At 49.7% G+C, this 20,850-nt stretch overlaps 1 protein-coding gene across 1 annotated transcript in view; it reads right to left on the minus strand.

Moving 5' to 3' along the window:
* LOC140904241 (uncharacterized) overlaps positions 1–20,850 on the minus strand; it is a 307,623-nt gene that overhangs the window by 261,883 nt on the left and 24,890 nt on the right. Inside the window, exons 3-4 of the mRNA XM_073326716.1 lie at positions 18,569–18,682; positions 16,709–18,218 (exon numbers count right to left, since the gene is read on the minus strand). Of these exons, the coding sequence (XP_073182817.1) occupies positions 16,709–18,218; positions 18,569–18,682 (1,624 nt within the window). The remainder of the gene's footprint in view (positions 1–16,708; positions 18,219–18,568; positions 18,683–20,850) is intronic.

The raw sequence follows: 20,850 nt of genomic DNA on the forward strand, positions 1-20,850 counted from the left end.
AAGCAATGAGAAAATCATAGAAGATTAAGGTTGGAAGAGACCTCAAGAGGTCATCTAGTCCAACCCCCTGCTCAAAACAGGACCAACACCAAATAAATCATCCCAGCCAGGGCTTTGCCAAGCCAGGCCTTAAAAACCTCCAAGGACGGAGATTCCATCACCTCCCTAGGTAACCCATTCCAGTGCTTCACCACCCTCCTAGTAAAATAGTGTTTCCTAACATCCAACCTAGACCTCCCCCACTGCAACTTGAGACCATTGCTCCTTGTTCTGTCATCTGCCACCACTGAGAACAGCCAAGCTCCATCCTCTTTGGAACGCCCCCTTCAGGCAGTTGAAGGCAGCTATCAAATCCCCCCTCACTCTTCTCATCTGCAGACTAAATAATCCCAGTTCCCTCAGCCTCTCCTCGTAAATCATGTGCCCCAGCCCCCTAATCATTGTAATTGCCCTCTGCTGGACTCTCTCCAATTTGTTTATATCCTTTCTGTAGTGGGGGACCCAAAACTGGACACAATACCCCAGATGTGGCTTCGACAGTGCCGAATAGAGGGGAATAATCACTTCCCTCGATCTGCTGGCAATGCTCCTATTAATGCAGCTCAATATGCCGTTAGCTTTCTTGGCAACAAGGGCACATTGCTGACTCATATCCATCTTCTCATCCACTATAATCCCCAGGTTGTTTTCTGCAGAACTGCTGCTTAGCCAGTCGGACCACAGCGTGTAGTGGATAATGGGATTCTTCCATCCTAGGTGCAGGACTCTGCACTTGGCCATCTAGAATTTAATCAGATTTCTTTTGGCCCAATACTCCAATTTGTCTAGGTCACTCTGGACCCTCTCCCTACCCTCCAGTGTATCTATCTCTCCCCCCAGCTTAGTGTCATCTGCGAACTTGCTGAGGGTGCAATCTATCCCATCATCCAGATCATTAAGAAATATATTGAACAAAACCAGCCCCAGGACCTACCCCTGGGGCACTCCGCTTGATACTGGCTGCCAACTAGACATTGAGACATTAATCACTACCCGTTGAGCCTGACAATCTAGCCAGCTTTCTGTCCACCTTATAGTCCATTCATCCAATCCATACTTTTTTAATTTGCTGGCAAGAATACTGTGAGAGACCGTATCAAAAGCTTTTCTAAAGTAAAGATATCTCACATCCACTGCTTTCCCCAATATCCACAGAGCCAGTTATCTCCTCATAGAAGACAATCAGGTTGGTCAGGCATGACTTACTCTTGGTGAATCCATGTTGACTGTTCCTGATCACCTTCCTCTCCTCTAAGTGCTTCCAAATGGTTTCCTTGAGGACCTGCTCCATGATTTTTCCAGGGACTGAGGTGAGGCTGACCGGTCTGTGGTTCCCTGGGTTCTCCTCCTTCCCTTCTTTAAAGATGGGCACTATATATGCCTTTTTCCAATCATCCAGGACCTCCCCGATCGCCACAAGTCTTCAAAGATAATGGCCAATGGCCCTGCAATCACATCAGCCAATTCCCTCAGCATCCTGAGATGCTTTAGATCTGGACCCAGGGACTTGTGCATGTCCAGCGTTTCTAAATAGTCCTTAAGCTGTTCTTTCACCACTGAGGGCTGCTCACCTCCTCCCCATACTGTGCTGCCCTGGACAGCAGTGTGGGAGCTAACTTTGTCTGTGAAGACCAAGGCAAAAAAAGCATTGAGTACTTCAGCTTTTTCCACATCATCTGTCACTAGGTTGCCTCCCGCATTCAGTAAGGATCCCACACTTTCCCTGACCTTTTTCTTCTTGCTAACCTGCCTGTAGAAACCCCTCGTTACCCTTCTCATCCGTTGGTAGCTGCAGCTCCAGTTGTGTTTTGGCCTTCCTGATTACACCCCTGCATGCTCGAGCAATATCTTTATACTCCTCCCTAGCCTTCTGAATAATTTTCCACTTCTTGTAAGCTTACTTTTTGTGTTTAAGCTCACCGAAGATTTCACTGTTAAGCCAAGCTGGTCGGCTGCCATATTTGCTATTCTTTCTGCACATGGGATGGTTTATTCCTGTGCCCTTAATAAGGCTTCTTTAAAATACAGCCCAATTTCCTGGACACCTTTCCCCCTTATCTTAGCTGCCCGGGGATCCTGCTCATCAGTTCCCTAAGAGAATCAAAGTCTGCTTTTCTGAAGTCCAGGGTCCGTATTTTGCTACTCTCCTTTCTTCCTTTTGTGAGGATCCTGAACTCAACTATCTCATAGTTACTGCTGCCCAGGTTGCCACCCACTTCTACTTCCCGTACCAATTCTTCCCTGTTTGTAAGCAGCAGGTCAAGAGAACGGCTCCTGGTTGGTTCCTCCAGTAGTTGCACCAGGAAGTTGTCCCCAACACTCTCCAAAAACTGCCTGGATTGTCTGTGCACCGCTGTATTGCTCTCCCAGCAGATGTCAGGGTGATTGAAGTCCTCCAGGAAAACCAGGGCCTGTGATCTGGAAACTTCTGTTAGTTGTCCGAATAAAGCCTCATCTACCTCATGCTCCTGGTCTGGTAGTCTATAGCACACACCCACCACGACATCACCCTTGTTGCTCTCACTTCTAAAATTAACCCAAAGACTCTCAGCAGGCTTTTATCCAGTTTCATACTGCTCTTTTACATACCTACCTCTCTGGAAACTGGCAATCTTCCGATATCTTCCATAATGAACACAGCCTGTGGAAAATGTGGGCACAGGAATGATTATAAGGCCCCCCTACAGTTCTATCTCTCCCCAAGAGCCACACGCCCAGTTTACAGTACTGTCCTGGAACAGTGATTTCCCCTGCCCCTGCTGTTACCATTTTGGGGGTCTTGTGGCTCATGTGTGCTTGCCTGGGTTAGCCAGTTAGTGACAGGTGTGTGAATAGTGGCTGTGTTTTAAATCTCTGCCTCAGTGGTCTCTGTGTTGCAAACAATACTGCTTCTGTAAAATGTTGCATTTTGGCTTCACAGATACGCCCTTGGGATCCCAGCCTCCCTCTTTGTTATCTCCGGCTGAACGGCTATGCAGAATTAGAAAGTGGCCAAGAAGAACTAAAGAGAACTTTCTGCATAATGTCATGATGCACTCCGCAGTTGAAAAACAAGAATTGAAGGAGTTGCCGGACAGTGAGAAGAGAGACCGAAAGGAGAATGTGCTGTGCCGGAATGAAGCCCACGGCGCAGCTGTTAAATGTTCTGAAGTGCCAAGTAGACACGCTCCAGGCGCTACTAGGACTGCAAACCAAGCAGCTCCGCTCCCGCCCTCTCCTGCAGCCACTGTCGCAAAACGCTTTCCCATGCAGCCCCCCAGGCACCGCCAACACACTCTTAGCAACCTCCGGCTCCAGTCTGTACTCGCTGCATTCCACTCCTGCCCCATCCCAGTCCAGCCCTGCAATCTCCCAGTACCCACTGCACTCAACATCCATCCCTCTGCAGTTTATTCCTGCTGAAGTACAGTACCCAGTGCACTGTACTCAAAAGGATAAGGTTGCATATTGTATGTGGACATACACAAATCTTTAGTGGTCCCAGGACCCCACCTCATCATGGGACCCTCCCTTCCTCCATCCTGCACACTGCTGATGGGTTTTTTTTTTTGTCTTTCTCCTCCAGTGCTTGTTTTTATATAAAAGAATAGTTTTGGTTTGAAAGCAAACAGAACCCTGCAAAGCAACAGACAATATTCTTAAACCTTCAGAGTGCATTGTCTGTATGAATCACAATCCCCTCCTAGCATTACAAGCACTGCACTCCCATGCATAACAACAATTAGTGGCTTTCAGCTTCCAATTGCTGCCTCAAGCCATCCCTGATCCTTATGGCCCTGCGCTGCGCTACTATAATAGCCCTGGTCTCTGGTTGTTCAAATTTAGCCTCCAGGTGCTGAGCCTCAGTGGTCCAGCCCTGAGTGAAGCTTTAACCCTTCCCTTCACAAATATTATGGACCGTACGGCACGTGACTATAAGCATAGGAATATTGTCATCAGCCATGTCCAGCCTCCCATATAGGCAGCGCCAGCGGGCCTTTAAACAGCCTAAAGGGCACTCAACAGTCATTCTGCACTTGCTCAGCCTATTGTTGAAATGCTTCTTGCTGCTGTCAAAGTGCCCCATGTATGGCTTCATAAGCCACGGCATTAAAGGATATGCAGGGTCTCCCAGGATCACAACAGGCATTTCGACTTTGCCTACCTTGATCTTCTGATCCAGGAAGAAAGTCCTGCTTGCAGCTTCCTGAGCAGGCCAGTGTTCCAAAAGATACCTGCATCATGCACCTTTCCAGACCAGCCTGCGTTAACGTCCGTGAAATGTGCACTGTGATCCACAAGCTCCTGGAGAACCATAGAGAAATACCCCTTGCGATTAATGTACTCAGTTGTTAGGTGGGCTGGTGCCAGAATTGAAATAGGTTTGCCATCTATAGCCCCTCTGCAGTTAGGGAAGCCTATTTGTGCAAAGCCATCCACAATGTCACGCACGTTGCCCAGAGTCACGGTCTTTCAGAGCAGGATGCAATTAATGGCCCTGCACACTTCCATCAACATGTGTCCAATGGTCGACTTTCCCACTCCAAACTTATTAGAAACCGATTGGTAGCAGTGTGGAGTGGCCAGCTTCCACAGTGCAATTACCACATGCTTCTCCAACGGCAGGGCAGCTCTCAATCTCGTGTCTTTGCACTGCAGGTCTGGGGTGAGCTCATCACATAGTCCCATGAATGTGGCTTTCCTCATCTGAAAGCTCTGGAGCCATTGCTCATCATCCCACGTGTGCATGATGATGTGATCCCACCACTCAGTGCTTGTTTCCCGAGCCCGAAAGCGGCATTCCACTGTGGTCAGCACCTCCGTTAATGCCACAAGCAATCTCATGTCGTAGCTACTATGTGAGATCAATGTTGAACTCCTCTTGCCTTTGTAGTTTAAGGAATAACTCCACTGCCACTCGTGACGTGTAGCATATTGCTCAACAGTGCGGGATCCATTGCTGCAGCATGGAGAAGCAGAGTGTGCGGTACACCAACCATTGAAAGATGGCGCCAAATGTGGACGGAAGCACAGGGATTGTTGGGATGCGAAGCAATGCATCACAGGGCATTGGGACAGGGCCCAGGATGCCCTGCGACCCCCTATGCCTTCTCACAACTCTTAACGGCAGAAAAGGAAGCGATGCTCAGTGCAATAGCTGCCTAGAGTGCACCGCTCTGAACACCTCTGCAAGTGCCACAAGTGTGAACATGCTATTGCGCAGGCAGCTGACAGTGTGAACACACAATAGCAGTTTCCCTTCAGCGCTCTTTGAGCAGCACTGTAACTCCCAGCTCTGTAAGTCTGCCCGTGTAGACATAGCCTCAGAGAGACTGACTGCCAGGATCCCAGCACTGATCCCCTCTGGGGAATGAAGCACAACGTCGACAGGCTATGCAGCCTTCGCTAGTCTCCCTGTACCTGAACAGCCTGCTAGCCCCACGTGCTGGACCATCTGTTGCATTACCTGGTTCCTAAACTGCAGCTACGGTTCCTACTCCAGGTGAATCCAAAGACCGAGAGGTGCAGATCCAGCCCCTTATAAGCTTAGAAACATTTTGTTCCTTTTTCTATTTTTTAGTCTCTATTTCTTTTTAAGAACTTGGAGACCTCCCAGTCCTTCTATTAGATGTGTGTGTGTGAATGCCCCTGAAATCTACAAAGGGAAGATGCTAGGAAGAATAGTTCCCAAAATCTTCATAGCCTTAAAACTCTGCCCTATGAAATGACTGAATGCGTGCTCCTCACCTATGGAAGCATTGCAAGGAATTGAGCTGTCTGATATGCATTGTTCAGCGAGAGGTGTTTGAACTTCTTTTACTAATGTCTCTCTACGGTCTGTATGTGTTTTGGGGTGACAGGGCAAGGAGAAGTAGTAGCTACAGAATAGTGAAATCTAAGGAGAAAACTAATTAGCTTTGAGGTTGTAGGCTAAAAGTAAGCAATAATTTGGTTTTGGTATTGAAATATTCATCTGGCTAAATCTGGGTTGCATTGCCTGGGTAAAAATCTCTGATTGGGGTTTCGGCATCACTGAATATGCACCTGCCTCCTTGGGTTGCTCTTTTAGGATTTATAAGTGTTGACTTTCTGCTGTATTAATCTGATGGTTTGACTAAATGCCAATGTAATATCCTTGTTAACTCATTGATTTATTGATTTGACCTGAACTTTATCACTGCATTGTTTAACCCTTAGCTGAGTGGTGTCCACAGTCATTTGGCCTTAGTGATAGGTGCTTTAGGATTTATTTGTTCATGTTAAGAAAACATGTAACTGGGATATCGAGTCATTTCTTTTAATAAGTAACAGGAGCTGGAACTTGTATTTGTATATTTCCCTTTACTTCACTCTCCATTTTCTTCATTTCATACTCTTCTAAGTTAAGGAATGTGCAGCAACAAAAACGGACACAAACCTGTTGCTGCCCCATTCTGTGCCCATCCAGCAGGAGTATAGAAGAAACATCTCCTGGAGAAAGGATTGTAACACTGGACTGTAAATACAGACGTGTGTTCCCAAGGTTTGCTGTCTTTCTCAAATTGTGGCATAAGGATGACACCTACAGCTGCTTGTAATCATGACTGGCAGGAAGGAGACACCTATGTGCATTGCCTTGGGAGGCAGGGGGATCTGGACACTGGGGGATATTTACCCAGAGCTCAGGAACAATCTACTCAGGGGCGATGCAATAGAAAAGAGCTGGGCACTGCTTTCCCCACTTATTTCTCCTTATCCCCTTTTGGTCTCTCTCTCCTCTTTCCCCTTCTTCCCATTTCCCCCCCACACACCCTCTGGCAGGGAGACTTGGTCACTTCCCTGCTCCTAAGGGCGCTCGCTCTCCTGTAGCTGGATGGGCCCCTGTGAGTGCTAATAGGAGCGAGAGCCTGGTTGTGGGTCAGTCCCTGCAGCGGCTCTGGGACACACAGAGGCAGGAGGAGCAGAGATGGGGCTACTTCCCACGTCAGAAAGTCCCTGGCCCAATGCATGCAGCAGCTGCAGCCTGGGTTGGGCTTGAAGGAGCCAGGAAGGGGCCCGGGGAGTGGGGGGCTGGTAGGAACGAGGGCAGGAAAAGAGTCGTGGGGCAGATCCCGGAGGCGGGGCTCTGTACGGTACAAGACACTACCGGTGCTGCTGGCTCTAGTGTGAGCTGGGAGCCCGGGCTGAGCTCCAGGCTGCTCCTGCGGCCCCCGTGGGGCTGGTCCAGGGACAGGCTTTCACTGAAGCACTTTCTGTGCCCATCTGGGGTGGGGACTTTCTCCAGCTGGACCCAGTCCCAGGCTCTGCCGCCCCTGGCCAGGAGCTGCAGGCACCAGGGGCCAGAGAGACCCCAGGGCCAGCACTGGGCGGGCAGGACAGAGACTCTGCACAAAGGCTCTGGGAGCAGCAGGTCTCGCAGCCCCTTTGGATCTGCTCCCGGGCGGGGAACGTGCCTGGGCGGGGCCCGGACAGTGATGGAGCCACTGCCCGCACGTGGCCTCAGGTGTCGTGTGAGAAACTGCCCCCTGTAGGAATTTGGTACTGAGGGTGCGCTGAGCACAGTAACATCTGCTGAAGTCACTTCCCTTCACCCTGCCCTGACTTGGAATCAGATTCTGCAGACTGCTATTTACAGGGGTTCAAAGGGGGTAAATCAGAGGAGGGGGGGTAGCCAGAATCTGAGGAGGGGTGGAAATTGACTGGTCGGGGGGGTCAAACAGCTGGAGGCAGGGTTAGGAGAGGGGCTGAGGGGTAAAATCAGGGATCGGAGGGAAAGGAGCTGCCAGACGGCAACAGAGGATAACACGCCAGTACAGGCAGGGGCAGAGGGGGTAAGAGCTACCTTGGTGGACTGAGACCCCAGTGTTTGCAAAAATAGGGTCGAGGCAGAGGGGCTTCTTAATTTCCCCTCCCACAGGCAGCACCTCTCAGAGTGGGCTTCCCAGGGCTGGGTTCTTAAAGGCACAGGCATCCCAATGCTCATCACTGCAGCGCCTCTCTGTCTGATCTGATGTGACCTACTGAGATGCTGTAGGAGACTTGATTCAGTGAAATACTTTACAGAAACACAGAACCCCTTGTCAGTGTGTCTGACTGCGTAAAGTCTCGTAGCCGTTCACAAATTTGTCTTCTCTGCTGCTGGGATTCCCTGAAATACTCTTATCACTTCATCATTTAGCTTTGTTACTGTGCAGATGCATATCATTCTGCTATTTCATTTCTATTTTACCAAGTACTCATTGTTATAGAGTGTAGGGCAGTCAGGGCCCTGCACCCCCCACTTCCTGCAATTCACCATGACTCTCAGCCAGACAGTAACACAGAAGGTTTATTAGATGACAGGAACACAGTCCAAAGCAGAGCTTTAGGTACAGGAAACAGGACCCCTCCATCAGGTCCATCTTGGGGGGTGGGGAGCCCAAAGCCCGGGGCTGGGCTTCCCTCCATTTCCCCAGTCAGCTCCAAAACCGAAACCCCTTCCTGCTGCCTCACCCAGCCACCCCCCAGCTCTTCCGCCAGCCTTTGTCCAGTTTCCCAGGCAGAAGGTGTCACCTGGCCCCAACCCCTCCTGGGCTCAGATTATATGCTCACGTATCATCCCTCAAGTGAAGTCACACCCTGATATCTCACCACCATCTAATATTAATACAGACAGTAATCTAGTGAAATTCCCATGTAACATCACCAGGCCAACACTCCCCACTCCCTGCTCCGTCACATCTCTTCTCCCATTTGAGACTGAACTGAGCGGGGTCACTCGAACCTGTTGGCGCTTCCCTTCACATGGACCACGTCCATATCATCATCCTGCAGGAGCAGGCTCCACCTCAGGAGCTTGGCGTTGGCTCCTTTCATCTGGTGCAGCCAGGTCAGGGGAGGGTGGTCGGTGTACACGGTGAAGTGTCGCCCAAATAGATATGGCTCTAGTTTCTTAAGGGCCCGCACCATGGACAGGCACTCCTTCTCTATAGCCATGTAGTTTTGCTCCCAAGGTAACAACTTCTTGCTCAAGTACACATTGGGATGTCTCTCCCCCTTTTCATCAACCTGCATTAACACTGCCCCCCAGCCCTGTGTCTGAGGCATTGGTGAACACCATAAAGGGCTTGTCAAAGTCTGGGTTTCCCAGAACTGGGCCACTGACCTGAGTCTCCTTCAATGCACAGAGAGCCTCCTGGCACTCCTCAGTCCAGACCACCTTGTCTGGCTTCCCCTTCTTGCATACCCAGTGATGGGGGTGGCTATTGAGCTAAAGTGTGGCACAAATCTTTGATAATACCCTGCCATCCCAATAAAGGCTTGGACCTGCTTTTTGGTTTGGGGAGTGGTCAATCTCTGATCGCCTCCACCTTGGCTGGTTCTGGCTTTAGGTAGCCGCTCCTCACCCGGTGGCCCAGGTAAGATACTTTGGCCATCCCCACCTGGCACGTCTCAGCTTTTATGGTCAGCCCAGCCCTCTGGAGTCAGTCCAGCACTTGTCTAACTTGGGACACATGGTCCTCCCAGGTCTGGCTAAAGACACAGATATTGTCAATATACGCCCCGGCAAAACTCTCCATCCCCCTCAGTGCTGATCCACCAGGTGCTGGAAGGTGGCCGGTACCCCCTTGAGGCTGAAAGGCAGGGTCAGGAACTCAGAGCCCCAGACGGGTGCTAAAGGCCATTTTCAGCCTGGTATTTGCATCCAGTTGCACTGGCCAGTAGCCCTTTGTAAGATCCATGGTGGTAAGGTACCGGGCTCCTCCCAGCTTGTCAAGGAGCTCATCAGCCTGGACATGGGGTGGGCATCAGATATAGTGATGGCATTGAGCTTCCGATAGTCCACACAGAACCGGACCGACCTGTCCTTTTTGGGGACCAGCACCACCGGTGAGGCCCAAGGGCTGGCAGATGGCTGGATCACCCCCAAAGCCAGCATGTCCCAGACCTCTCTTTCCAGGTCCTGAGTAGTTTTCCCTGTGACTCAGAAGGGGGAGCATCTTATAGGCGGGTGTGATCCTGTCTGCACCCGGTGGACAGTCTGATTAGTGAGTCCAGGCTGGTTGGAAAGCAGCTGTCGGTACGGATGCAGCACCTCCCTGACCTCAGCTTGCTGGGCAGGGGTTAGCTGAGCAGAGAGGGGAATTGTTTCCAGGGAGGAGCGAGCTTCTGTCTCAGGGAATAGATCTACTAAGGGGTCATCTCCCTGCTCCTCCCACTGTCCACACACGGCCAACACCACAGTCCCCCTTTCATAATATGGCTTCATCATAACAACATGGTACACCTGGTGGCAGTGTGCCTGGTTAGACAGCTCCACCACATAGTTTACCTCATTTAGTTGCTTGACAAAGGCCTTCCCAGGTAGTTTGTAGTTTGTTTCTTCTCCTGGGGAACAGAACCATCACCTGGCCTTCGGTGGCATAGGCGCAGTCCCATGCCATGAGATCATACCAGACCTTCTGCTTCCTCTGGGCTTCCTTGGCCAAGCCCATGAGCTCAGCAAGTCTTTCTCGGAAGCTCAGGACATACTCCACCACTGATTCTCCATTGGGAGTGACCATCCCCTCCCATTAATCTCTCATCAGGTCCAGGGGCCCCCTTATCCTTCTTCCATATAACAGTTCAAAAGGCAAAAACCTGGTAGACTCCTGGGGCACTTCCCTGTACGCAAACAGCAGGTGAGGTAAGTACTTGTCCCAGTCCTGCGGGTGCTGGTTCATAAAGGTTTTCAGCATCATCTTTAGCGTCCCATTGAACCTCTCCCCCAGCCCATTGGATTGGGGGTGTTACGCTGAGGCCCAGATGTGCCGGACCCCACATTTCTCCCCCAAGCACCGGAACAGGGCTGACATGAAGTTGGATCCTTGGTCTGTCAAGATATCGTTGGAGGACCCCATTTGGCTGAAAATTGTCAGCAGCGCATCTGCCACTGTGTCTGCTTTGATAGAAGACAAGGCCACTGCCTCAAGGTAGCAAAATCTACCACCACCAGAATGTATTTCTTCCCCGACCGGGTCGTCTTGCTGAGAGGCCCCACGATGTCCATGGCCACCTTTTGGAAAGGCTCCTCTATGATGGGCAAAGGTCTCAAAGCCGCTTTCCTCTTGTCCCGGGCCTTCCCCACCCTCTGACAGGGGTCACAGGATCAGCAATACTGCCGGACCGTGGTAAAGACCCCGGGCCAGTAAAAGTTCTGTAGCAACCTCTGCCGGGTGCACCGGATTCCCTGGTGCCCTGCGAGGGGGATGTCATGGGCCAGGTACAGTAGTTTGCGGTGATACTTCTGGGGGACCAGAAGATTCCCCACGCCTCTTTAGAAACACAGGCCTGTACAGAAAGCTGCAAGCAGGGACTTTCTTTCCAGACCAGAGGGTGAAAATGCCAGTAGTGATCCTGGGAGACCCAGCCTAACCCTTGCTCTCGTGGCTCATGAAGCCGGCCACCGGCCACCTTCACAGCAGCAAGGAGAGCTTGAACAACAGGCTCAGTGGGTGTAGAATGACTGGTGAATGTGCCTGTGGCCATTTGAAAGGTCACTCGTGGTGTCTCCTCAGGAAGTCAGATCTCAGTGAGGGCAATATCCCCACAGTCATAACTGTCTGCTGTACGCTTCATATCTGTGACGTAAAGGGGAAGAAGTTTTCTTAAGGGTGGAGCATGGAAGTTGAACAGCTGCCAGCTGATTTTGAGCAGCCAGATACCAGGTCTGTAAGAGAGGCTCAGCAGGGAGCTATTTGGATCAGGTAGGCTTTGAAGGAGCATTTTAACAGTGAGCCCCAGTAATGTGTGTTGCTGGCACTGGTTTTTTGTACCATGGTATGAACCTTGTAATGACTGTTCTGTGTACACTGCTCTGACAACGCACATGCACCTATTGCTACTGTCTCCGGATGTTAGCAACAGTCACCGTGTGTTGGAGGACAATAAAGATTCATTCACTTTCCGTAAGTAGATTTTTATTCCACCTCCATGCAAACGTAACTATGTAATGCTGAGGTAGACTTCAGTCCTATAGAGAAGAGTAGCTATAAAGGGGAAGGAAGAGGAAATTCACAAGCACATACACCAATGAGGCTCTCACAGCTGAGTGTATTATGTGTAATCACCTGCGGGGTGGAGTGCCTGGTGTGACTCTTTGGTGCCTGGGGCAGCCCTCCCTGAAAATGCCAAGTTCAGGGCAGGCTGCAAAAGGGAGAGCAGATACTCTCAGAACTGGTGGTCAACACGGAAGTTAAACTCTTCCATCAGTCACAAACTGTGCTTCTGATCCCCCCCCCCCCCCACTGGTTATCAAGAAGCTAAAAAAAGAAACCACGCTGCCCCGTTTATTGCATTCCAGTCAGTACCTACCTCCAGTACAGTGAGAAGTTATTTTAAAACTCTGCTCACATATACACAATGACCTTCTGACCCCAAAGGGTCAGCCATGTTACCAGGTCAGTATTAGGTTGTATCTTACCCTAAGTACCAAGCTGCCAGCTAATCCTTTAGCACCTAAAACTAAAGGTTTATAAGGAAAAAAGAAAGAACAAGAAGAGAGCTGTTGAATGATAAAACACTCAGACACATACAGAGACTTCAGAGTCCATATATCAGGTTCTCAGCAGTGTTGGTGAGTTTGCTGGCTTGAAAGTCCCTCTGAAACACATCCACAACTTGGATGAGTCATTCAGTCCTTTGTTCAGATCTTTGTTTGTAGAAAAGAGGAAGAAGCAGGAATGAAGACAAAATAGAGATGATGCAGCTGCCCTTTATATTCCTTTTGCCATGTGGCCTGTACTTCCTGCCCCAAACACAAGCTTCACAGCACATGGCATGGAAAAGGCTTACAGTTATGTCCATAAGCAGACCATGTGCCTTGCTGACTTGTAAGGTGTTAGTCCCTGGCTTTTTCAATGGGTTCATTGTACAGCTGATGACTGTTGATGGGCCATCAAACAGGCTAGGCAGTGCTGACGCAAATCTGTCTGGGGGTGTCACTCATATGCACAGCACAAGTTCAAAATACAGCTATAACCTACATATCTATAACTCACAATACAAAGGTGATACAAACATAAACAAGATCATCATATTTGGCAAATCATAACATTTTCACAAATACCTCCCGTGGAATATCTGGTCAGATTCCTTGCAATTTTATAGTATTGGTGATAACAGTATCCTAAAGTTGGCTCTCCTAACAGCTGTGTGAGAGGAGGCCAGCTTCACCCATGAGCAAGATGGCATTTGAGTCGTTGATTGTGCAGCACCCAGAAGAATCAAGGGCCCCGATCCCAGAGGGAGGCTGAAGGAATTCTTGAGCACGTGCTGAGTAGCACCAGGGATGGATATTTTTAAAGAGAACAAAGTGGAAAAAACCCTCAACAACAGGAGCTCCTGTGGACCTGCCGTGACCACCCCATGAGTCATCAGCAGAGCGGGAACTTTAGATCCACCACATAGGACATATCTGACAAATGACTGAATTTAATAAGCATTGCAGGGAGGGACTAGCCAGTGTTCCTGCAACATCAGTGTGTTTCGGGCAGATTTGCCACCGCCAGGGCCCTGGGCTGGGACCCAGTGGAGCAGGGAGGGCTTGGGTCCCCCTACTCTTTGAGTAGGCAGTCCACCAAACCTCCCTTATTGATTCTGGCCATGGGGCCTCACTTCCCTGCAGCTGAGGGGAGCCCTATTGACTTTGTCCATTGGGCCGTGCAGCCCCAAGGCTAAGAGCAGTCATATAGACTTAAGTGCAGGGCTACCACACCCTTTGCCCCAACCCCCAGGGTGATGGGGCGTACTTGCTCTGCGACATGCAAGAATACTGTGCGTACCTCAGTTTCCCCTATGTGTTGCACAAGTATCTAGGTGGTGGAATATGGGTGTGTGATCTTTGCAGGGGCCCCCGGAGGGCAGGTGTGAGTGCTATCTAGCTGCCTGAGCCCCCTGGATACTCTGTATTCTGGCAACTGATAGCTGGAGCCCATCATGCCCAAGGAGCCAGCCGAAGGAGCTGGAGAACAAAGAGACAGTTGGAAGCCAGGTGACCAGTTTGGCTGGAAAAGAGACAAAGGATGGAGGAGGGGCAACAAGGCATGACTGAGGGTGGACTGCTAGAAGCTGGTCATTCTCCTGGCTTGGGATTCAGATGGAAGAGCCCAGGGCTCTGGATCCCCCACAAGATGGCCTTTGCTGTAACATCCTGCTTTCTGTGCTTACAAGATCCGTTCTACACTGTGTTCCAGATGACTAAAAAAACCCTTCTGTTTTATAATCCTGGCTAAGAGTCACTGGTGACTGCGAAGATGGGGCGCGTGGTCCCTTTGGGGGCAAGTAATCCTCCCACCAGGTGTCCTATTCAGGTAGACTCATTGCAGGGAGCTCATGGCATGGATCAGGGGTGCTGGACACTCTGAGGTCAGACCCAAGGAGACACAGAAGCTGAGGAGGCTTTCTCTAAAGAGTGTGCCCTGACGGATGTCACACTACACAAGGGTCCTGTCTGAACTTCATTCAGAGTGGTTCCAGAGCACCAAGCCAGGGCAGCCCATGACGCTCCCAGCCCCAAAGGGCCAGTCACATACCACAGGTCAATGGATACTCTTGATCTCACACCAACGACAATGCTGCAGCCAATTTCTCTTCTAGTAAACTAACTCAAGATTTATTAGCTAAGAAAAGGAAATGAGAGTTCCGGGTTAAAACAGGTAAAATACAGGTGAGACCAAGTTTGTAAGTCCAAAATGATAGCAGAGCTGTAGTTATCTGCCAGTGTCCAAAAGTCTCCAGTGATACCCAAAACAACTCTGGGGAATCTCTGTCTTGTATCTGGAATGCTTCCCTGTAAGTGGCCTAACAGCTCAGAGAGACGGGATCATTCCCAGGGTTCATTCTTATTCCCTGATCTCCAGAAAGCAATCTGGCAAGTGCTCTCATCACAGCATGGCCTCTTCCTTTGTTGACTAACAGACTCAGGACATGTCTGCACTATAATCGTAAGTCAAACTAGGTGGCTAATGTCCACACTACCCTCCTTCTGTCGGTGGTGCACGTCCTCACCAGAGCACTTCCAGGGGGGAGATCCACACTCAGGGTCCAGGCTCCCAGCTGGGAGTTTGAGTGGCCGCCAAAATTGGGAGCCTGGGTGTCAGCCTGGCTTGAAGCAGAGACCTGGCAGCAGCCTGGCTGGGGAGCCGGGCCTTCTTATCAATTTCATGGCACCAGCGGATGTAAGCCAAGAGCCGATGTAAGTAACACAGTGTCTACACTGATACTGCGTCACCCTAACTACGTAAACCCTATGCTTCTCATGGAGGTGAATTTATTATGTCAGTGTAACGGGACCTTTACATTGGCAGGAGCAAGGCTGTAGTGTGTACACTGACATAGTTAGGTCAACATAAGCTGCCTTACGATGACATAACTGTGTAGTGTGGACCAGGGCTAAGTTTGTAGATTTCCCAGTGTCAAACACAATGACCCATGCTTTGACGTCAGCATGCTTCTTCATTTACCACTCCAAGGCTCCAATCCCGATGCAAGAATAGTACCATTATGCATTCATTTGAGCATTCCAAGCAATCTTTCATTAGTTGAAATGAAGTTTACACATCAAGTATATTCTCATCCTAATACAAACACATGCTTTTGGTCAAGGGTTAACTAGGTATAGGGGCATAGATAATGTAATGTTATAGCAACCAACAGGTTTATGGATAAGCAAGAACAATAACATTACATTTCCTCTGAAATATACCAACACAGAAGTGAATTGGCCTGATCACAGTAGGATACCTTTTGACACTCCGTTGATTTCTCTTCACATGTGAGTGAATTAGGCTGCTGCCTTGGTCTGAGCTGGCAACCTGATAGCATCACAGCTCCTTTCTAGACTTCAAGCGTATTAGCCTCTGAGCGCTGAGGACACTGCATCGACATTCTGGGAGGTGGATAGGCAGAAAGTGCAGAAGATAAACTTAGAAGGTAACACAGCTGGGGCGATGCTGCGGGAGGGAATCCCTGCGAATCACCCATCCCCTTCAGGTGCCCCAGAGGCTGAAACCACACTTTCCCCCACCCTGCTTCTGCTCTTTGTTATATTTACGTGTAATTTAAATGAGGAAAAAGGGTACAAAACGTCTTGAGCACACCCAAATCCAATGTGTGAACAACTGGGAATGAGACGATCTGTTCCAGAGGGTGAACTCCGTGGCTTTAACAGTCACTTTGCAATGGGAGGAAGAGTATAAATGTGATGCTCCAGATTGGCTTTGACTAGGAGATGGAGGCTGGGTCAGGTCATAAGGAAATGAACTCGATAACCCTAGATATGGTCTATGTCATTACTGTAAGAATAGTTGGGCTTTTACATCAGGATAGCTAATGAGAGCTACCTAACTCCACAGAAAATCCTACTGGGGATGAAGCCCGGGTAGATTTTATGTTGATATAGCTAGACCCGTATCTCCCACACCTTGAGCTGACTGACATGCCTGGCAGGAGGGCCACACATTCCCCTGAGTCATAGGACTATGGAGTTTTACAGAAAGGCCCATGAGATTCACCCCAAAGAAGGGCAAGCTGTAAAAAACAAAAATGGGAAACCACATGGGGTGCTGAGGGACCATGGTGAAGCAAATGGTGCAGGCAGCCTTAACGGTCTTGATGTCAGAATTAGGAAAAAGTATTAAAGGGGAAAAAATCATTTGTGAGCCCTGGATATGGTTTTTATGGTTTATCATTTCCCTTGTGGAATTTCTGATGCCTAGCAAGTTGTGAGCTCTCAGTAAAGCATTTCCCGCACTCGCTGCATTCATAGGGTCTCTCCCCACTGTGGATTCTCTGATGTCTAAGGGCTGAGTGCCAAGTGAAGGTTTTCCCGCACTCGCTGCATTCGTAGGGCCTCTCCCCGGTGTGGATTCTCCCATGATTCATAAGGTGTGAGCGTTGCGAGAAGGTTTTCCCGCACTCAGTGCACTGATGGTGTTTCTCTCTTGTGTGGACGCGCTGATGTTTGGTAAGGGTTGAGTGCTCAGTGAAGCTTTTCCCGCACTCGCTGCATTCGTGGCAGCGTCCGCCGGCGTGGATTCTCTGATGTGTAATAAGGTGTGAACTCTCAGTGAAGCTTTTCCCGCACTGACCACATTCATAGGGCCGCTCCCCGGTGTGGATTCTCTGATGTTTAGTAAGGCTAGAGTGATCAGTGAACCGTTTCCCGCACTCACGGCATCCATAGGGTCTCTCTCCCGTGTGGATTCTCTGATGTTTAGTAAGGTACGAGCTCTGGCTGAACCGCTTCCCGCACTCACCGCATTCGTAGGGCTTCTCTCCTGTGTGGATTCGCTGGTGTGTGATAAGGTGTGAGCTCTCAGTAAAGCTTTTCCTACACTCACAGCATTCATAGGGCCTTTCCCCTGCATGGATTTTCTGGTGTCTAATATGAGCTGAGCGCTGAGCAAAGGTTTCCCCACACTCACGGCATTCATAGGGTCTCTCCCCTGTGTGGATACTCTGATGTGTAGTAAGGGCTGAGCGCCAAGTAAAGGTTTTCCCACACTCACGGCATTCATAGGGTCTCTCCCCTGTGTGGATCCTCTGATGTGTAATAAGGTCTGAGCTCCGAGTATAGCTTTTCCCGCACTCGCTGCATTCATAGGGTCTCTCCCCAGTGTGGATCCTCTGATGTTTAGTAAGGGCTGAGCGCTGAGCGAAGGTTTTCCCACACACAGAGCATACGTAGGGCCGCTCCCCTGTGTGGATCCTCTGATGTGTAATAAGGTCTGAGTTCCGAGTGAAGCTTTTCCTGCACTCACAGCATTCGTAGGGTCTCTCCCGAGTGTGGATTCTCTCATGTCTAATGAGGTGAGAACTCTGAGTGAAGGTTTTCCCGCACTCACTGCATTCATAGGGTCTCTCTCCCGTATGGATTCTCTTATGATTACTAAGGCCTGAGCGTCCTCGGAAGTTTTTCCCACACTCAGTGCATGTGTTTTTTCCCTCTTCTGTGAGGTTTGTGTGCTGTCCTGTGGTTCCCCTGAGGTCTTTGTGAGTTGCCTGACAAGTAATGGATTTACCCTCTTTCTCCCCTGGCTGGCTCTCTGGCCTGTGCTGACTCTCATACAGTTTTCCTTCCTCAAGACATCTGGACACATTCCCTTTGGATCTCTGCAATAACATCCTGTGTGATTCCACTTGCTCAGCATCCATCTGCTGAAGATTCTGACCCTCCTTCTCACTCACCATCTCATCACCTGCTGGGATAGACAGAGAAACCACAAACAGGAATGGAAAATGGGAGAGATGTGCTGGAGAGATGGGGAAGAATCAGGAACTGAATTACCTAAACTTTTTTCCCCATAAGGGAGAGAAAAGGGGAGAAATTTTGTTTCCACATCCTATTCAAACACTCAGGATGACAGCAGGTCAGGGAAGAAGCTAAATGTCAGTCACGATAGGTAGGAAGTCATGAGCAATATCTGCCCTGAGGGTATGACACATGCTGGGGAAAATCCTGAATTCAGAGAGTTCACAAGATCTTTGTAGGGAATCCCAGCTCTTTCCTTCAGGCACTGACAGTTTTTGAGTTGGTTTAATGATGCCTCACCTGTGCAGGCACCTCTCAGGATCCCTTGTTCCTCTGAGTCCTGGATTTCTGAGACCCACGGCTCTTCCCCTTTTTCCAGCTGGGAGATCACATCAGGTTTGGAAACTGGAAACCCTGCTCAGGGGAAGAAAACAAGGGACATCAGTTGAATACATGGGACGCTTGTCAGAAAAAAGTGTTCTATTATTTTAACCCCAGCCAGTAACCAGAGCCAGCTCCTAAGTTGCTCAAAGGTGCTGGACACTCTGCTTTTGGTGGATTTAACCATCCCCATCGCTCCTGTGAACACACAGAGCCAGACACTCATCATCAAAGAGGCTCCTAAAACACAGAGATTCCAAGTCCCAGACAGTGAAGGTTCCGGACAGTAGGGAAGTCCCTCTAGAAATGCTTCTTTCTGACAGAGAGAAGACCAGAGACTAGGAGATCTGGAAGAGGTGAGTATTGGCTGGTGGGGTTCAGCACAGTAAGGAAGAAGAGGGAGCCCAGAGGTCCCATAATGCAGTAAGTCAGCGGTATTATATGTCAGGAAAGCCCATTTTGAGGAAATAGGGACTCTAGTAAGTCAGGAGAAATGGAAGGGAGTATATAAATATCCCCCAGTGTGTGGATAACTCTAGTGAATTAAATACTATAATTTAGATGCAACAGACTCTGATTCCTCTGGGAAAGGAGAATGTGAAAAAGAAGAATCAGGCCATGTGACTTTAGGAGGGACCGACTCAAAGATCCCAGGAACCTACAGGGAAAACAGATTGTGGTTGCTACAGAAAGAGAGTGGATGAAGTGAGACCCTTTCAGTCCCCAGAAGTTTCCGATGACATCACTAGAAAGCACATGTTTGTGGCAGGGATGGAGCATATTGTCAGTGCAAGGAACGTAAGATTTCAGCAAAGGTGCCTGGGCCACAGGGCATAGGGAAAAGATATGAGGGCGGAGGAAGCGGGGAAGTCACTGAGCCACAGAGAGAGAAGAAGAGTGAAAATAATAACATTTGAAAGAAGTATGTCAAATAAAGTGAAACTGGACTATCATAAGGAGAGAGTGCAGACTCCATATCGGGGTGGCCAATCTTACTGACCCTCTGAGTTGCATATGACAACCTTCAGCATCTCAAGAACTGGGGCGCACCTTCTGGGGCTCAGGGCTTCAGCCTTGCTCTTGCTGAATCCCTGAGCCCCAGCAGGCATGCCCCATGGGGCTGGAGCCCCCCTCCTTGCTGGGCAGAAGCCAGAGGTGAAGCATGGGGGGGGCTCCCCAGTTTTTTACAAGGGTTTGCTGGCCCTGCTTGGTTACATGGTGCCACCAGGCCCCCTCCCTACATGGCCGCTACTGGAGCCGGCAAGCTGGGAGTTGTGGCCATGGGGAGAGGCAGCAGCAAACAGCTGGGAGCTGCAGGGAGAGCTGCTGCTTTTGCTGCTGCTTCTCCGCATAGAGCTAAAGCCGTGGCCCCTCCCTGCGGCTCCCAGCTGTTTGCTGCTCCCTCTCCACACTGAGCTAACACCTGGGAGCCGCAGGGAGGAGCCGCTGAGGGTAAGGGGGAAGCATACTTGGGGGTGTGTGACTCAAGCTGTTGGTGGGCGACAAATATTTAAAGTGTGACACCCCCCCCATCTCAGCAGATACCAGTTGTCTCTGGCAGAATCCAGATTCTGTGTTTATGGTGTGGGATTCCCTGATGGTGAACAGGGGACTGGAAATGGGAGTTTGAGAGGGGGAAGAAGGAGATCCCCCCCTGCTGAACGAACAAGATGCGAGTACTACTCTTGGGGTGAGTGAGTTTGTTTGTCTGTCTGTCTGTGTATTTCTTTCTCTTTCAGGTTATTTCAGTTACTGGGTCAGTTGGGATTGTGTGTCCCAGGACTCTTTGAGCCTTTGTTCCCTAAATCATCCTTGATCATCTTTGATCAGCCTCAATCAGCCTTGTGATCACCCTCCTGCTGTGTGATTAACAAAGGTGTAAACTGACCTAGGAGAGAAGACCTTAAAAGCCAGAGGCTAAGCGATGAAGGGGAGCTAGTGTAGAGGGGATTGCAAACAGGGGAGTTTGAGAGGGATTTTGTGGGAGGGAGATGTAATATAATCACAAGGGTTTCCCACTCACAGAAAGCCAGGTTGGGGTGTTATCTAGGGTTATCAGAACCCCCAATAGGGGTGATTTAACTATTTCACTCCAGGCGGTGTAAGGAATAAGTCAACAGGAACTCAGCAATTCTGTCTGATCAAGGAGTAATGTAAGTAAGCATGTTTTTGTCTAACACTGTGGTTGCTTAGATTTAATC

The sequence above is a fragment of the Lepidochelys kempii genome, chromosome 28 (assembly GCF_965140265.1).
Source record: "Lepidochelys kempii isolate rLepKem1 chromosome 28, rLepKem1.hap2, whole genome shotgun sequence".
Taxonomy (NCBI): domain Eukaryota; kingdom Metazoa; phylum Chordata; order Testudines; family Cheloniidae; genus Lepidochelys; species Lepidochelys kempii.